We start from the raw sequence: 17,269 nt of genomic DNA, 5'->3' as shown, positions 1-17,269 counted from the left end.
AGGTGAAGACTGGGGACATCTTGAAAATTTTCTTTTTAGGGGAAACGTTTTAAATGATGCCACAAGAGTAAGAGAAGTGAGGTTTCATAAAAAGGTTTTTATGTTTATGCTTAATGGATACTCTGTGAATCATTCATAAAGAAGTCTTCATTTGGGGGGTAATTGATAGGTGTCGGTTACTCCATTCAAAATAGCTGTTTGGAGAAGAGGATGGATGTTGATTCTGGAAGCAATGATTAGTCATTAAGAATTTTGGAACCAAATATGAAAATAATAGCATCTCCAAATACAAAAATCCAAGGACGCTGATTATAGAGCTAGCCTGATTATTATAAATTATATTTTTGTTTTCCTAGATGTGGATTCAATGATTCCAAGCACAAAAGTAAGAACTGGCAATTGTAGGTGCCTTGATGCTTTGGGTAGATGAATCAGTTAGTCGGTATTTATTCATTCTATTTTGAAGACACCTGTTTCCCCCCCCCCCAAAAAAAAAAATTCTGGGTGGCTTTTTATGAGAGACCTACAGTAACCTTCTCAGTTTTTGCTGGAGATTTGCAGGGAGGCCCAAGAAATAATTAGTGTCCCACCATGATCTGACAAGATGAAAAGAAATACTGAGCTTTTCCATCTTTGTCACCAAAAGATACCTGAGCCAAAGCAGGAGTTGTTTGAACAGAAGTGAATGATGAGAAGCATGCGTATGCCAAGCTGTTGAATCCATTTTCAGCCTTAATAACACACTAATCTTTGGACTGCCAAAGTGGGGAAACCATTGTTTAACGATGAAAGGAAACGATGCTTGCTCATTAGATTAGCTTCCCCGGCTTTTGAGGACTTTCTTATTTATATTGCAAACATTTGTTTTTCGTTCTCTTGGCTTCCCTGAAGAATTACATTGAAATTTAAGCATGGACATCCTTCCTGCAATTTAATCTACTACTTCTGGCCTGTTCTTCTTTTCTGCTCATGTAGAATCAGAAGTGAATAATTTTCTAGTTTGTAGTAGATGTGCCCCTCCTTTCTTATTTTAGTCGATCACTTAGAACTGAGGATAAATTTCCGGGCAGTTAGAACAATTAATCAGTGGAACTACTTGCCTCCAGAAGTTGTGAATGCGCCAACACTGGAAGTTTTTAAGATATTGGATAACCATTTGTCTGAAGTGGTGTAGGGTTTACTGCCTAAGCAGGGGGTTGGACCAGAAGACCTCCAAGGGCCCTTCCAACTCTGTTATTCTATTCCAATCCTTCCTTTTGTTTGTTTAAAATTGTATTAAGACATATGAAGATTATATTTAAAAGTAAAGGTAAAAGTTCCCTTCGCACATATGTGCTAGTCGTTCCCGACTCTAGGGGGCGGTGTTCATCTCTGTTTCAAAGCCGAAGAGCCAGCACTGTCTGAAGACATCTTCATGGCCATGTGGCCGGCATGACTAAACGCTGAAGGCGCACGGAGCGCTGTTACCTTCCCACCAAAGGTGGTTCCTATTTTTCTACTTGCATTTTTACATGGTTTCGAACTTTTCGGTTGGCAGAAGCTGGGACAAGTAACAGGAGCTCACTCCGTTTTGCAGCGCGAGGGATTCAAACCATCGAATTGATCAACAAGCTCAGTGTCTTAGCCACTGAGCCACCTCATCCCTACATTTAAAGAAGAAGACCCATTAAATATAGAATAACAATAGCACTTAGACTTATATACTGCTTCACAATGTGGTTTACAGAGTCAGCCTATGGCCCCCAACAATCTGGCTCCTCATTTTACTGACCTTGGAAGGATAGAAGGCTGAGTCACTTCTGGCACCGATTCGTCACTGGCTGAGTAGGTGATCTTGATGACTGTTTAGGGAATTTGTTTCTGGATGTTTGGTCTTGCTCAAAACTGTAGGAACACAGAGCAAGCTTGAGCAAAACCGGTCTCCAGCGCTTAGAAGGCCTGGGCCAAATTACATCCCCCAAGATGACCTCGCTACAGAAGATGGAGATGATAGACATGGGCATCCAAGCTTGGTCTTCCCAATTCCCCAAAGAGGAAGTCAAACAAAACTGCAATCATCCATATGTGTGAAGCACAGAGACTTGCCTGTAATGCACATTACAAGCTGTTATGCTTCCCAAGGGATCCTGCAACAGCCCTGGATAATTGAGAAGGAGAGTCCATTATCCCGGCCACAACAAACAAACAAAACTGGAAGGCCTCCATTTCTTCTATTTAGGTTTCATCATGGTTTTCCTCGGAGGGTAAGCCAAAGAACAGAGTAGGTCAGAAGGAGGCCAATGTATATATGGAATGTCATCATGGCAATCAAGAGATTGTTGGTTTCTTGTTTCGTTCTTTTGTTTTCTCTGGGGGATTATTATGGATGACAGCTCATGCTCATAGGTGGCCTTTCTTGCATTTGAAACAATAACCCTCTGATCACTCTAATTTCAACATGGGTGACAGGCAGCTGTCCTTACTGTGATGTGACAGTCGCAGGTGTCCTTTGAAATATCCCCATTTCTGTTTTGTGGAACTGAGAGCATCTGCACCAAAGACAAATCCCTTGTGTGTCCAATCACACTTGGCCAATAAAGAATTCTATTCTATTTCCAATTTATATGCCAGGTTAGACAGTTAAAATCCATATGCATGCTGTCAGCTTAGAAAATCTATTTTAGATTTTCTAAATAGCACCCATTTAGCACCCATTGAAGTAATCTCTTCTTCTGTCCCTTGAATTTGCTATTTAACTTAACTTTTATTTGATTTCTAGACCACCGATGTATATTGTTCCTTCTGTGATTTTTGGACTTAGCCTCTGCTGGTTATCGATTACATGATGCATGACTCTTGTTGCATTCAAAGCAAAAGTCAAGAACACCTTCTTAATGTTGTCATTTCATCATGGGTGAGATGCAGCTCTCCTTCCTAATGTGCCCAGTCATAGGTGTAGTTTGAGCATTCCCCAAAGCTAAGCTTTGTTCTACTCCAAGATTTATTGAATGAATCCCAACCAGCTAGATTAGAACAATCTGGTTAATTTTTCATGACACTTAGTATGACATGGTAGTGCTATGTAAGATGCTCGCCCCAAGCGAGAAACAGAGACCTTAGGGATGGTGGGAAGATGCTGCATAAAACGGACAGTAGGAAGTTTGTTGTTGTTAGTTGTTAGTCGTGTCTGACCCATCGCGGCCCTATAGACAATCTTCTTCCAGGCCTTCCTGTCCTCTACCATCCTCTGGAGTCCATTTAAGCTCACGCCGACTGCTTTGGTGACTCCATCCAGCCACCTCATTCTCTGTCGTCCCCTTCTTCTTTTGCCCTCCATCTTTCCAAGCATTAGGCTCTTCTCCAGGGAGTCCTTCCTTCTCATTAGGTGGCAAAAATATTGGAGTTTCATCTTCAGGATCTGGCCTTCTAAAGAGCAGTCAGGGTTGATCTCCTCTAGGACTAACTGGTTTGATAGCCTTGCAGTCCAAGGAACTTGCAGGAGTCTTCTCCAGCACCAGAGTTCAAAGACCTCAAGAAGGAACTTATAAGAACTCAAAAGAAGTAATTGCTGAAAAACTGCACTAATGAAATATGGTTCTCTTGTCTATTTAAGAATGTTCCCCCCTCTCTCTGTTCAAGAACTTCCCCAAATTTTGGCACAATTTAGAGGCAACTACAAGGTTGTACACATGTTTTTGAGCTGTGTGCTGCAGATTTTAGGTATGTTCTCCTTTCAGGCTATAGGTGATGGGAAAGAGAGAAAATAGGGATGTCCATGGAAAATATGGGAATATTCTGTTCTATCAAATGTCAGCATATTGTCCCCAACAATCTGAGTCTTCATTTTACCCACCTCAGAAGGATGAAAAGCTGAATCAACCTTGAGCTTGTGAAAATCGAACTGCTGGCAGTGAGCAGAGTTAGCCTGCAATACTGCATTCTAATCACCACAGCTCCTAAAGTGAATTGACAAGAATAATGTCTTGGTGTCTCAGTTTTTAAGTAAAGCTTACTTATTTCCTAAAAGTTCCTTCTCGGTTTCTTATGTCCATCTTTTCCAGAGCTTCTGATATTGAAAGTGTCCAAACATTCAGTCCAGCTCATTGGGGGAGTTTGAGTTTTATTATCCCCTGCATTTCACCGTCCAATAGAAATAATATTTTAAGGAGTCTTACTCTCTTCCCCTCTGCTGTGATTTTCTGGCATTTCTGTACTACGTCTAGTGTGGAAATTTTTTTTTTTTGTTGTTCTTTTAATTATTCATTATTCTACCCATAACTAATTGAAAACTTATTTTTCAGAGCTCATTTGGGCTCAGCCTGACAACAGTCAAAATGAACTTTCGGGGGCTTCCCCCCTTCTTTTTAAGCTTCAACTTGTGGTGATTTTCATACAGTCTCCCTCATTGAGGGAAATTCTGCTGGATTTATTTCAGGTTAGCTTTTGACCACATATATCTATTTTCCAACTCCTTTAAAAACTTCCTTCTCAAGGTCTCCAGGGTGTGGTCAAAGACTCAAGATAGTATCTGCAACATTCGGATTGATTCCATCTGCTTTTTTGGTTGTTATTGTTTGTTTGTTGATATACAACATATTTGGGATGCAGATTAAAAAAAAACACAGATGAAGTTTTGGCTGCACACAGTTGAGTCCAAAATCTTGACTTTTGTGACCATACCCTACAAACACCAATGTTTATTAGAATAGAACAACAGAGTTGGAAGGGACCTTGGAGGTCTTCTAGTCCAACCCCCTGCCTAGGCAGGAAAACCTACACCACTACAGACAAATGGCTATCCAACATCTTCTTAAAAACTTCCAGTGTTGGAGCATTCACAACTTCTGGAGGCAAGTTGTTCCACTGATTAATTGCTCTAACTGTCAGGAAATTTCTCCTCAGTTCTAAGTTGTTTCTCTCCTTGATTAGTTTCCACCCATTGCTTCTTCTTCTACCCTCAGGTGCCCTGGAGAATAGTTTGACTCCCTCTTCTTTGTGGCAGCACCTGAGATATTGGAGCACTGCTATCATGTCTCCCCTAGTCCTTCTTTTCATTAAACTAGACATACCCGGTTCCTGCAACCGTTCTTCATATGTTTTAGTCTCCAGTCCCCAAATCATCTTTGTTGCTCTTCTCTGCACTCTTTCTAGAGTCTCCACATCTTTTTTACATCGTGGCGACCAGAACTGAATGCAGTATTCCAAGTGTGGCCTTACCAAGGCATTATAAAGTGGTATTAACCCTTCACGTGATCTTGATTCTATCCCTCTGTTGATGCAGCCTAGAACTGTGTTGGCTTTTTTGGCAGCTGCTGCACACAGCTGGCTCCTATTTAAATGGTTGTCCACTAGGACTCCAAGATCCTTCTCACAGTTACTACTATTGAGCAAGGTACCACCTATACTGTACCTGTTCATTTTGTTTTCCTTGCCTAAATGTAGAACCTTACTTTTTTCACCCTTGAATTTCATTTTGTTAGATAGCGCCCAATGTTCAAGTTTGTCAGGATCCTTCTGTATCTTATTCTTGAGTTCAGCCATATTCAGAGATAGTTTTAACTTCTTAAGTTCAAGAGGAACAGCTCCAGATGCATTATCTGTGCTCAATTCTAGTTCAACTGTTAATGCTAGTACAATTTTTTCCCCCCTGGATGTAGATGGAAAAGATGCCCTTCCAAATAGAACAACGGCTTCCCATAAAATAAAACTCTTTAGGCAACATTGGAGACCTCTGTTCCTTGGAAACATCCAACCGCACTTCCAAGAAATTTTCCAAGAAATTTTCAGGAGAAAACTCTCTCAGCAGAGCTTCTTCATAGCCCTAATTCTTAATCAGTCTATTTCGTTGTTTCTTTTCCTCAGGGCATAAACACAGATCTTTTTTTTATTAATCTCAAATGTGGGTTGAGAGATGGATATCATAACAAAAGAGAAACAAGGCGTGGTCTAGACCTCAGTCCTTGTACAAAGCCAAACTCACTCAACCCCCAGTAAATGGAGAAAGAATCTTTTGAGACAAATTTGCTCTGATCCACAAATAAAGTTCCAGCTGCTCAAACCCAGCTGCCCTTCTGTTTGGTCCCTGATATATTTATGGAACAAAGAGGGAATCTACAGTAGATTGTCATAAATAATCTGCAAATCTATTCTCATTCTAATTCTGTTCCTTTTGGCTCTTGGGCTTTCAAAAGAAATACACCAAGAACAGAGCTAGCTATAAAAATGTCCAGCTTTATGAAACCAGAATTTCAGTTTTTACTAATTTCGCGTCCCGATTTATATGCACTGTAATTTATCCAGTTTTAGGAGTGCGTAATTAGCATCTTTCTGATCCATCTCAGTGTTGCCTTTACTCAGTTATAAATCAATTCCATCATATTTCTGCCTTGTTCTTTTTTTTTCTTTTTTTTAAAAAAAAACAGAGCTAGAAAAATTGCCTTTATTTTCAGGCAAAACCTTCTCTAGCTCATATACGCTTCCAGTGCAAGTTGTAACATTGTTCAGCCGAGAATTCCAATACAAAATTTGGGAAAGCAGGAGGAGGAGGAGGAGGAGAGGAGGAGGGGGGAAGGGGGAGAAGAAGGAGAAGAAGAAGAAGAGAAGAAGGAGAAGGAGAAGAGGAGGAGGGGGAAGGGGGAGAAGAAGGAGAAGAAGAAGAAGAGAAAAAGGAGAAGGAGAAGAGGGAGAGAAGAAGGAGAAGGAAGAGAAGAAGAAGAGGAGGAAGAAGAAGATGAAGGACGAGGAGGAAGAGGAGGAGGAGGGGAAGGGGAAGAAGAAGAAGAAGGAGAGGAGGAGGAGGAGGAGGAGGAGGAGGAGGAGGAGGAGGAAGAAGAAGAAGAAGAAGAAGAAGAAGAAGAAGAAGAAGAAGAAGAAGAAGAAGAAGAAGAAGAAGAAGAAGAAGAAGAAACAAACAACAAACAACAAAAACAACAAGATTTGGATTCCAGTTCAGTCAGCCACTGAAGGGATGCTGGAAGCCATGAAAATGTGGATGAAATGAAACACTCTTCAAAAAGATTGCACAGCAAGAACTCTTAGCCTCCTTGGACTTGCATCATTGGTTGAAAGAGTTGATTGCTCGCCGAGGTCACTGTAGGTTGAACCAGAATCTTTCTGGCACAAAATAGTGGTTGGTTTTGCCAGCTCATTGTAGGCTGGCTCTTTAATGTGTCTTTGGTTTACTCAGCAGAATGAACTTGAGTAGGGACAGACTGCTGAGCCACAAAACTGTTGATTGAACGAAGATGACTGTTGGCTGCTCTTCTCCCCAAGTTTCAGCACAGTTCAGAGTTTTCCAGCCAGTGCTAGTGCGTCAAAGTAAAAACTCTGCAAGATGCACTTAAACAAAGGTTGCTTAGCTGGCATGGAGGCAAGCTGTCATTTCCCTGAACATGTGAGAGCAGTGTTTCTCAACCTTGGCAGCTTGAAGATGGGTGGGCTTCAACTCCCAGAATTCCGAGAGTTGAAGTCCACACATCTTCAAATCTCAAAAGTGGAGAAACACTGGATTAGAGAAATGCTTAAGGAGTTGGTTGAGAAAACTAGACTGATGGAGTCTGTATTGGTGGATTCTAGAGAAGCAGTCCAATCACCTATCTGCAATTGGAAAGAAAGGAAACCGATCAAGAATTGATAGGATGCTGGACAGAATTCAAGGCACTTCTTCACCACTGTCAGTTTCCTGTTTTATGCCTGCCAATATTGGCAGCCTTTTGCCACTGAAGTGAATAATAAGGGTGCTTTTAAATTGTGGGTTTGAAGGAGAATGGATGAACTCTGTGATTCTGGAAGAAACGGGGTTATTATCAGTGCCAGACAAAATATCCATCCTGCTAAAAGCCCATAATTTGGAGATCTCCTTTGTTATAGTTTTTGGGACAAATGTTTCCTAGTTTTGCAGGCAAGAACATTGAAGATGGTTAAAAGCAATATCTTTTTCCAGCTTGTCAATTTGAAGGTTTTTGGACTTCAGCTTAGCATTACCAAGTCTAGATTCTTTCAAAAAGAACTCGCAGTTCCATTCAGCCTGTAGGATGGAGTCTACTCATTTCAGAAGTCCAACTTTATCTCCCTGTTGCAAAATAGTTTTGCAGACCTTAAGTCCTCATAGAATCATAAGGCTAGAAAGGTCCTAAGAGTTCTTCCTGCTCAAGCAGGAGACCCTGGCCTACACCATTCTGGACAAATGACTGTCCAATCTATTTTTGAAAACCTCCAGAGATGACCTAAAGCACAGCTCCAGGAGGCAAGCCATTCCATTGATCAATTGTCCTAACACTATCAAGAAATTTCTCCTTAATTCTGGTTGCATGTCTCCTTGATACATTTCCATCCTATGCTTCTTGTCCTACCCTCACATGCTTTAGGTCAACCCCCTCTTCTCTGTGAGTGCCCCTCAATGATAGATAGAATAGAATAGAATTCTTCATTGGCCAAGTGTGATTGGACACACAAGGAATTTGCCTGTGGTGCAGATGCTCTCAGTGTACATAAAAGAAAAGATGCATTCATCAAGAATCATAAGGTACAACACTTAATGATAGTCACAGGGTACAAATAAGCTATCAAATCATACCAGGAAACAATCACTATAAATCGTGAGGATACGAGCAACGAAGTTATGGTCATACAATCATAAGTGGGAGAAGATGGGTGATAAGAACGATGAGAAGATTAATAGTAATGCAGACTAATTAAAGTGTTGAGGGAATTATTTGTTTAGCAAAGTGATGGCATATGGGGAAAAACTGTCCTTGTGTCTGGTGTGCAGTGCTCTATAGCGTCGTTTTGAAGGTAGGAGTTGAAACAATTTATGTCCAGGATATGAGGGGTCTGTAGATATTTTCACAGCCCTCTTTTTGACTCGTGCAGTATACAGGTCCTCCATGGAAGGCAGGTTGGTAGTAATTATTTTTTTCTGCAGTTCTAATTATCCATTGAAGTCTGTGTCTGTCTTGTTGGGTTGCAGAACCAAACCAGACAGTTATGGAGGTGCAGATGACAGACTCAATAATTCTTCTGTAGAACAGAATCAGCAGCTCCTTGGGCAGTTTGAGCTTTCTGAGTTGGCACAGAAAGAACATTCTTTGTTGTGCTTTTTTGATGATGTTTGGAAGACTGTCATCTTAGAAGAAGGTAAGGAATGTGTAGGGTGGAAAGGAACTTCTGGCTAATTCAGAAACAGAAATAAAACAGGCCTGGAGGTCAATCAGGCACCAAACAAGCTCAAGATCTCCTACACACAACCGTCCCACACTGAGGCAAGCCTAGATGAAAAAAAGAGGTCTTCAGTTTCCAGGACCTACCTAGAAAAGGTTAAGGATTGATGTAACTGGAACCTAACTTCAGGAAGGCAGCCTAAGTCCAATTCCCTGCTTCTAGTAACAAGAGTGAGAGCCAAAATTAGAAGCATGTTGGGCAGAAAAAAATGCTTTGTTTCAATCCAGCTAATTTAGAAAGCCAGACTGCTAATATAGGTCAGGGTAATCTAAAGGTCTCATCCTGCTTGCCAACCCTTTTTGACATTTGCAAAGCGAAATCTGAAGAGAGTTCTGTCAACTGACCTTGAGTGATCCTGAATGAGCTTCTCAGCTCCCTGCCATGAAGTCCAAATTCAAATCCCTGATTATAAAGCTAATCTCTGTGTACCTGAAGATTTGCTGCTTAGGCAAATGAAATAGTTTTGTTCTGATCTAGGCTTCCCCGAAAAGCACGAAGCAGATTCCTGGTTCCGACACAACCCCTTTTATTAAGCAAATGTGAATTCCTCTCGTTCACCTTCAGCAAAGGCCTGGTGAACAGTCTTTCAAAGGTGAAGTTATAACCACAGACCTTATCTAGCTTAGAAAGCTGCCATGTAAATATTTTCCAAATGAACCGATCTTCACACTCCTGAAACGAACGAACAAACAATCGAATTGTTTCCTGCAAAAGCCCATTCTCCTTTTGCTCCTCTTTTATTTCCTTTGGGAGGGGCCATTCACCATCCACCTACGGCTTTACTCCCAAGTCGACCCTGATTTCTTAGCTGTTCTTTTCTTCTGGCAGCTCTGCGCATGCACACACTGGGAACAGGCTCCAGCTGTTCTTCTGCCTCACTGATGTCTGACTTCGAAGGCAGCTGATAACTGTCAGACGGTCCTGGCCCCAACTCTGCCTCCGACACAGAGCTCCAGGACTGGCCCATGTTCCTCCCCAACCTCCTCACTGTCTGACTGTGCTGTCAGGCCACAACAAGTTTTAACATGCTGAATCAGTTCAGCCCCTGGCTTCTTTCCAGTTAATGCAGCTTCAGTATGAAATACCAGTAAAAATGTCTAACATTCAGCTCCACCAAGGACAGAAAAAAATGAGTCAAAAAGATGTGATATGACTGCTTTGAACGAAAACCTCCCAGCTTCCATCCAGATAGCAGGATTTATCCTATAGAACATTGCAGTTCTTTTTATCCCTCTTTCTTCAAAGCTTTATTGTAGCTTTATTTTAAGCTGTAGCTTTCGAGTTGTTGTTTTTCCCCCCCAAATTTTATTTTAGGCACATTGACCAAAAGGAGGGGGGGGAAGTAGAATGTTTCCAAACAGCCAACCATAAATGTTTTATTGGGATGGGAAAAAGGCTTTGTGGCACTGGGTGGAGTGTTGAGATGGTCCTAAGGGGGAAAATACTGTTTTAATAAGACAAAGAAAGGTTTATGTTAGTTATAACTGCATGTTCTCATCAAGCAGAATGCTGATTCTAGTGAAGTTTTGGGGTGAGACCGTTAGTCTCTGGAAGCTGAGCCAGTTTGCTCCAGCCAGATGTTGTCCAAGGGTTATGGGAGTTGTAGTCCAACACTGTATAAGGATGACAGGGGGAGGGGGGAAGCAAGAAATTTAAGCTAGACCTACTGTTCCAAAGATGATTTTCAAAAGGCAACTGGATTTTCTTGGCTTTTTTTTTTACCTTTTGAAAAGATTTTGCTTCTCATCCAGGAAGTTCTGTAGAAGCTTCTTGGATGAGAAGCAAAATGTCTTTCAAAAGGAAAAAAACAACAACAAGAAAATCTGGCTGTCTTTTGAAAAGTACCTTTGGGACAACCTTGGCCTGGATGACTGAGAGTCTCCCTAGACAGCTAGACCAGGGGTTTAATCCAGCAGGTTCTGACAGGTTCTGGAGAACCGGTAATGGAAATTTTGAGTAGTTCGGAGAACCGGCAAATGCCGTCTCCGGCTGGCCCCAGAGTGGGGTGGGAATGGAGATTTTGCAGTATCCTTCTCCTGCCACGGCCACCATGCCACGCCCACCATGCCACGCCCACAGAACCGGGAGGTAAAAAAATTGAATTTCACCACTGAGCTAGATCCACTTTATATTGCTTTATTGTATTTCTCTACTCTGCTCTAAGGAACCCTGAAGAATCATGTCTGAAAATAGATTCCCTTAATTAAGCAACTAGTAGGAACATTTCCCTCCTGCTTTGAATTCTACACTCATAATATATTATAATACCGAATACATAATCTTCGACTTATAACCGCTGGTTTAGTGATCATTCGAAATTACATCATTGAAAAAAAAGTGACTTCTGACCATTTTTCACATTTAGATTGTAGCATCTCCATGCCAATGTGATCAAAATCTGGATGCTTGACAGCTGGTTCATATTTATAATATTTGAAGTGTCCCAAGGTCACTTGATCACTTTTCGTGACTTTCTGACAAGCAAAGTCAATAGAATAGAATAGAATAGAATGGATTGGAATGGAATGGAAGAGTAGATTAGAGTAGAGTGAAGTGGAGTGGAGTGGAATGGATTGGAATGGAATGGAAGAGTAGATTAGAGTAGAGTGAAGTGGAGTGGAGTGGAATGGAATGGAATGGAATGGAAGAATAGATTAGAGTAGAGTGAAGTGGAGTGGAGTGGAGTGGAAGAGTAGAGTGGAGTGGAGTGGAGTGGAGTGGAAGAGTAGAGTGGAGTGGAGTGAAATGGAACAGAATGGAATGGAATGGAAGAGTAGATTAGAGTAGAGTGGAGTGGAGTGGAATGGAAGAATAGAGTAGAGTAGAGTGGAGTGGAGTAGAATGGAATGGAAGAGTAGAGTGGAGTGGAATGGAATGGAAGAATAGAGTAGAGTGGAGTGGAGTGGAAGAGTAGAGTGGTGTGGGGTGGAATAGAATGGAATGGAATGGAAGAATAGAGTAGAGTAGAGTAGAGTAGAGTAGAGTAGAGTAGAGTAGAGTAGAATAGATTGAAACAGAATGGAATGGAATGGAATAGAACAGAGCTGGAAGGGACCTTGGAGGTCTTCTAGTCCAGCCCCCTGCTCAAGCAGGAGAACTTATACTATTTCGTACAAGTGGCTGTCTAGTCTTTTCTTAAAAACTTCCAATGATGAAGCACCGACGATTTCTGGAGACAAGCTGTTCCACTGGTTAATTGTGGAATGAGGAAGTCAGATTCACTTCACCACCATGTTATTAGCTTAACAACTGCAGTGATTCACTTACTAACTGCAAGGCAAGAAAGGTCGTAAAACTGGACACAATTCATTTAACAAATGTCTCGCTTAGCGACAGAAAATTTGGTCTCAACAGGTCGTAAGTCGAGGATTGCCTATTATTTGATATTTGATTATTTGATTCATCCATGGAAAAGGTATCTGGGTAGCATCACCGACATATGAACAAATTCCTCCGTTCCCTCCAGTTTTTACAACAGCTGCATCAGCCCTGATGTTTTAGCCATCTTTCGCTCCCAAACCTGGTGAAATTAGCTATGAATTGTTTTGAGCAAGAAGAAGAAGAGGAATGGGCTGCGTGGGAAAGTAAGACGTTGTTGTAATAATCCCGTCCTATTTCAGGAAATCCTCTTTGGGAATATCAAACATCAGAAAGTATTGAATTCATGTTTCATTTTTCCAAAAGGGTGTGGGGTGGGGGCAAACTATCCCAATCTGAGATCTCTGGAAAGGTGCTCTTGTATCCTATTTCCGGAGCCCTTCTAGTAAAAGATGGGTAGGAAGCAGATTCTGTTTGTGGAGAAATCCTGAGAGAATCAATCAATCAGAATAGAGCTGGAAGGGACCTTGGAGGTCTTCTAGTCCAGCCAGTCTTCTAGTCCTGCTCAAGCAGGAGACCCTAGACCATTTCAGACAAATAGTTGTCCAATCTCATCTTAAAAGCCTCCAGTGATGAAGCACCCACAACTTCTGAAGGCAACTTCTGTTCCGCTGGTTGATTGTTCTCACTATTAGCAAGTTTCTCCTTAATTCCAGGTTGCTTCTCTCCTTGATTAATTTCCATCTATTGTTTCTTGTCTTCTTCTGATGGTTTGGAAAATAAGTTGGCCCCCTCTTCTTTGTGGCAGCCCCTTAAATAATGGAATATTGCTTTCAGGTCACTCCTGTGTTCTGGCCTGCCAGCAGAGCTGGCAGCAGATTCGGACAGTGAGGAGGTTGGGGAGGAACATGGGCCAGCCCTGGAGTCTGGGGAAGGCTCTGATGAGGGCTCTGCGTCGGAGGCAGAGAGGGGGGCCAGAGCCATATGCCGATGATCAGCTGCCTTCAGAGTCAGACATCAGTGGGGCAGGAGAACAGCTGGAGCCTGTTCCCAGTGTGTGCATGCACAGAGTTGCCAGACGAAGGGAACAGCTAAGGGACAAGGTTCGACTTGAGAGTAAGGCCACAGGTGGACGATGAATGGCCCCTCCCATAGGAAATAAAAGAGGAGTGAAAGGGGAATGGAGTTTGCAGGAGACAATTAGTTCGCTTAATTGGTTCGTGACTCTCCGAGACTCCTTGCCCAGTTTTGCAGATATCGGCCTGGCAGCTCTCCAAGCCAGATAAGGTCTGTGACTGTAAATCCTCCCTTGAAAGACTTTGCTGGATGTGAATGAGTAGAATTCACAGTCAATTAATAAAAGGTGTTTTTGTCGGGACCAGGAGTTTGCTTCATGCTCTCAGGAAGCCTAGGTCAGACCACCCTAAGTCCTTTTCAGTAGACTAGCCATACCCAATTCCTCCAATAAGGGTTCTTTTCGGTCAAAGCAATACGGGCAAATTAACTAGCATCAATTAACATTTTAATGAACTGTACAGCCTTGAGAATATTATATCCTCCTTGAATAGAGCCGGGCAACCTAAAGGCAATTAATAACATTCCTTGCACTTCCCACTTATTTTCGCCTTTTGAGTCTGAAGACAGAGAGGTCTTTGTAAGTGGCTCAGAGGAGCAGTTTTCCCAGAATTCCCTTTTTAAAAAAAGAAGCTCATTTCAGGAAGGGATTACATGACCTCAACCACAAGAGCTCCATGCACAAAACACCAAGGCATTGTTTAAGTGAGGTTTACGAGCCTTTCACTGAATAAAGGGGTCTGGGTGTTCCTGAATGCACATCTGTTGAGGCACTGGGCTTCCAGCTGTTAACGAGCTATTTCGTTTTTCAATAGAAACATGTGTAACGTCTTTTCCTATTATGTTGTGGCTGTCATATGCTGCTTTAGATCAAGAAGGCCCACTAACTGGATCATCCCTAATCAACTTCTTTGTTATATTTATTTTTATTTTATTTAGTTAGTCAAACATGAACCAGATAACAGGTCTGAGTATAAACATGGACATGAAGAAGGAAATGAGTACAAATAAATGGAGACAGTAGGACAGGGACGGTAGGCACACTCTTATGCTCTTATGCATATTCCCTTTACGGACCTCTTAGGAATGGGGTGAGGTCCACGCTAGACAGTCGGAGGTTGAAGCTGTGAGGATTTGAGGATGTAACAACGGAGTCAGGTAGAGCATTCCAGGCGTTGACCACTCTGTTGCTGAAATCGTATTTTCTGCAATCGAGTTTGGAGCGGTTTATATTGAGATTGTAACTATTGTTTGCCTGTGTATTATTGCGGTTGAAACTGAAGTAGTCATTGACAGGTAGGACGTTGTAGCAAACAATTTTGTGTCCTATGCTTAGGTCAAACCACAGGCAGCGTAGTTCCAGATTGTCCAAAATTTCAAGCCTGGTGGCATTAGGGATTCTATTGTGAGCAGAGGAGTGGAATTCTCCTCTCATGAAATACCTCTGAACCTGAACTTCAATCGTATTAATGTCCGATATACAGTGTGGATTCCAGGCAGACGAGCTGTATTCGAGAATTGGTCTGGCAAAGGTTTTGTATGCCCCAGTTTGCAGTACAATGTTGCGGGAGAAGAAGCTTCGCAAAATTAGGTTAACAACTCTTAATGCCTTTTTGGCAATGCTGTTACAGTGAACTCTGGGGCTTAGATCAGGGGTGTCCAAACTTGGGAACTTTAAGACTTGTGGACTTCAACTCCCAGAATTCCCCAGCCAGCATGGCTGGCTGGGGAATTCTGGGAGTTGAAGTCCACAAGTCTTAAAGTTCCCAAGTTTGGACACCCCTGGCTTAGATCGTTTACGTTTCTGGAGATTCTCAGTCATTCAGGTCATGGTTGTCCCAAAGATGCTTTTTCCAAAAAGCAACTGGATTTCCTTGGTGTTTTTTTTCCCCCTTGAAGACGTTTTGCTTTTCATCCAAGAAGCTTCTTCAGTTCGGAATATTTTTCATTCTGTAACATACTCTTTGAACAATTCCAATACCTAAACTATATGAGCTCTTAAGCTAGCAGCTGGTTAGGTTATCTGTCTCAAAATCTCTTTTCCAGAGCTTTGGGTCTGCCAACATCGAAGAAGTGTGTTTTGTTTTTGTTATATTATACAAAAGTATTTTGTTCTATTATTTTTTTAAAAAGATTAAGAATCTGAATCTACAAATCATAGGCACAGTGTTTGTTAACCTATCTGCTTCTTCCCTCCCTCCCTCCCTCCCTCCTTCCTTCCTTCCTTCCTTCCTTCCTTCCTTCCTTCCTTCCTTCCTTCCTTCCTCTTTCTCTCTCTCTTTCTTCCTCTCTTCCTCTCTCTCTTCCTTCCTTCCTTTCTTTCTCCCTCTCTCACATTTGCTCTCTCTCTTCTTCTTCTCTTCATCTCTCTCTTCCTTTCTCCTTCCCTCTCTCCCTCTCCTCTCTCCTCTCTTCTTTTAGCATGGGTATGAGTCACGATGATGACCACTTGTCCTGCGCTGGGCGATCTCACATCATGTCTGGAGAATGGGTGAAGGGCAGAAACCCCAGTGACCTGTCCTGGTCTTCCTGCAGCCGAGATGACCTTGAAAAGTTTTTAAAGTAAGAATACTTGCTAACTGCGAAACATTTGAATCATAATCCATAGTCTTTTATCTTCTCGGTTGAAATGAGGAACGATTCTCAGTGACGGGTCCTGAAGTCAACCTGGCTCTGCTTTATGCATCCCGGCCTTCAGAAAAATTATTGGCAGGAGAACAGAAGCTTTTATGATGGCGAAATGTCAGCTTGACAACTTTTTGACAACTTCTTGAAAAGTATCCTGGAGTTGCTGTCATTTTTTTACTTCAAATTCTGCCCATGTTTTGTGACAATAGAAATGTGTTAGGATGCTTCTGAATGGCTCTTTCAGTTGGGGAATAAATATCTGGTTCTGTGTTTTAACAAGCATTGGCAAAAATAACAGAAACCTGAGATTCTCCGCTGATCTCTCTCAAACTCTGAGCCAACATCAGTGCTCAGTGAAGTATCTACCTCCCCTCTGTACTGTCTAGTAAGACTTATCTTGCATTATCATGTCCCACCATACAGCATTTCCGCACCTTGTACCATTGCCAACCCAGGCCCTGAGTAGAATGAAGCAATGAAGAACATGATTTTGCTTTTTGACGTGATAGCTGGAGAAGGTGCGATTAGACATCATGTTCCAAGGATGTGCAGGAGACGGAGGAGGTTGAATGGCAATTACCACCATTTTCAATTTAATTCCTAAAGTCACTGCCTGTTTCTAGCCAACCTTTAGAGCTGATGTGATATTTGTTCACCAGAATCTGTTGAGAAGCAATAGAGCAGATTTCCCCTGTTATAATTTAAGATCATCATCAAGCAGGAATTTAATTTCAGGCGTGTCTCTTAAAATTGCATTCAGTATCTCTGGTATTTTCCACAGAGGTCTTTGGTGTTTTGACATGCCCTGGTGTTTATTGATGCACTAGTGCTTTTAACCATCGTCTTCTTTTAATGACTCCATAATCCCTTGAGGAGTAGAGTCTGGGCAACTTGAATGGAGCTTACTGGCCAGATGCCATTCCTGTTGCCAATGCGGAGTAATATCCAGCAGATATATTCTCATCGTGCCCGGAGAGAGAAATATCTGCCTCTACCTAGGATCAAACTCACAGTCTCCTAATTGTGAGGCGAGAGCTCCACCTCTAGTGCT

At 42.0% G+C, this 17,269-nt stretch overlaps 1 protein-coding gene across 1 annotated transcript in view; it reads left to right on the top strand.

Annotated features, from left to right (window-relative positions):
* Positions 1-17,269, top strand: part of ADAMTS17 (ADAM metallopeptidase with thrombospondin type 1 motif 17) — a 138,008-nt gene that overhangs the window by 60,448 nt on the left and 60,291 nt on the right. The window contains exon 9 of the mRNA XM_081964964.1: positions 16,012-16,152. Within this exon, the coding sequence (XP_081821090.1) occupies positions 16,012-16,152 (141 nt within the window). The remainder of the gene's footprint in view (positions 1-16,011; positions 16,153-17,269) is intronic.

Source organism: Natrix helvetica (genome assembly GCF_964273705.1).
Source record: "Natrix helvetica genome assembly, chromosome: 12".
NCBI lineage: Eukaryota > Metazoa > Chordata > Lepidosauria > Squamata > Natricidae > Natrix > Natrix helvetica.
The sequence above is the reverse complement of the archived record's forward strand: the minus strand, read 5'-3'. Positions and strand labels throughout refer to the sequence as shown.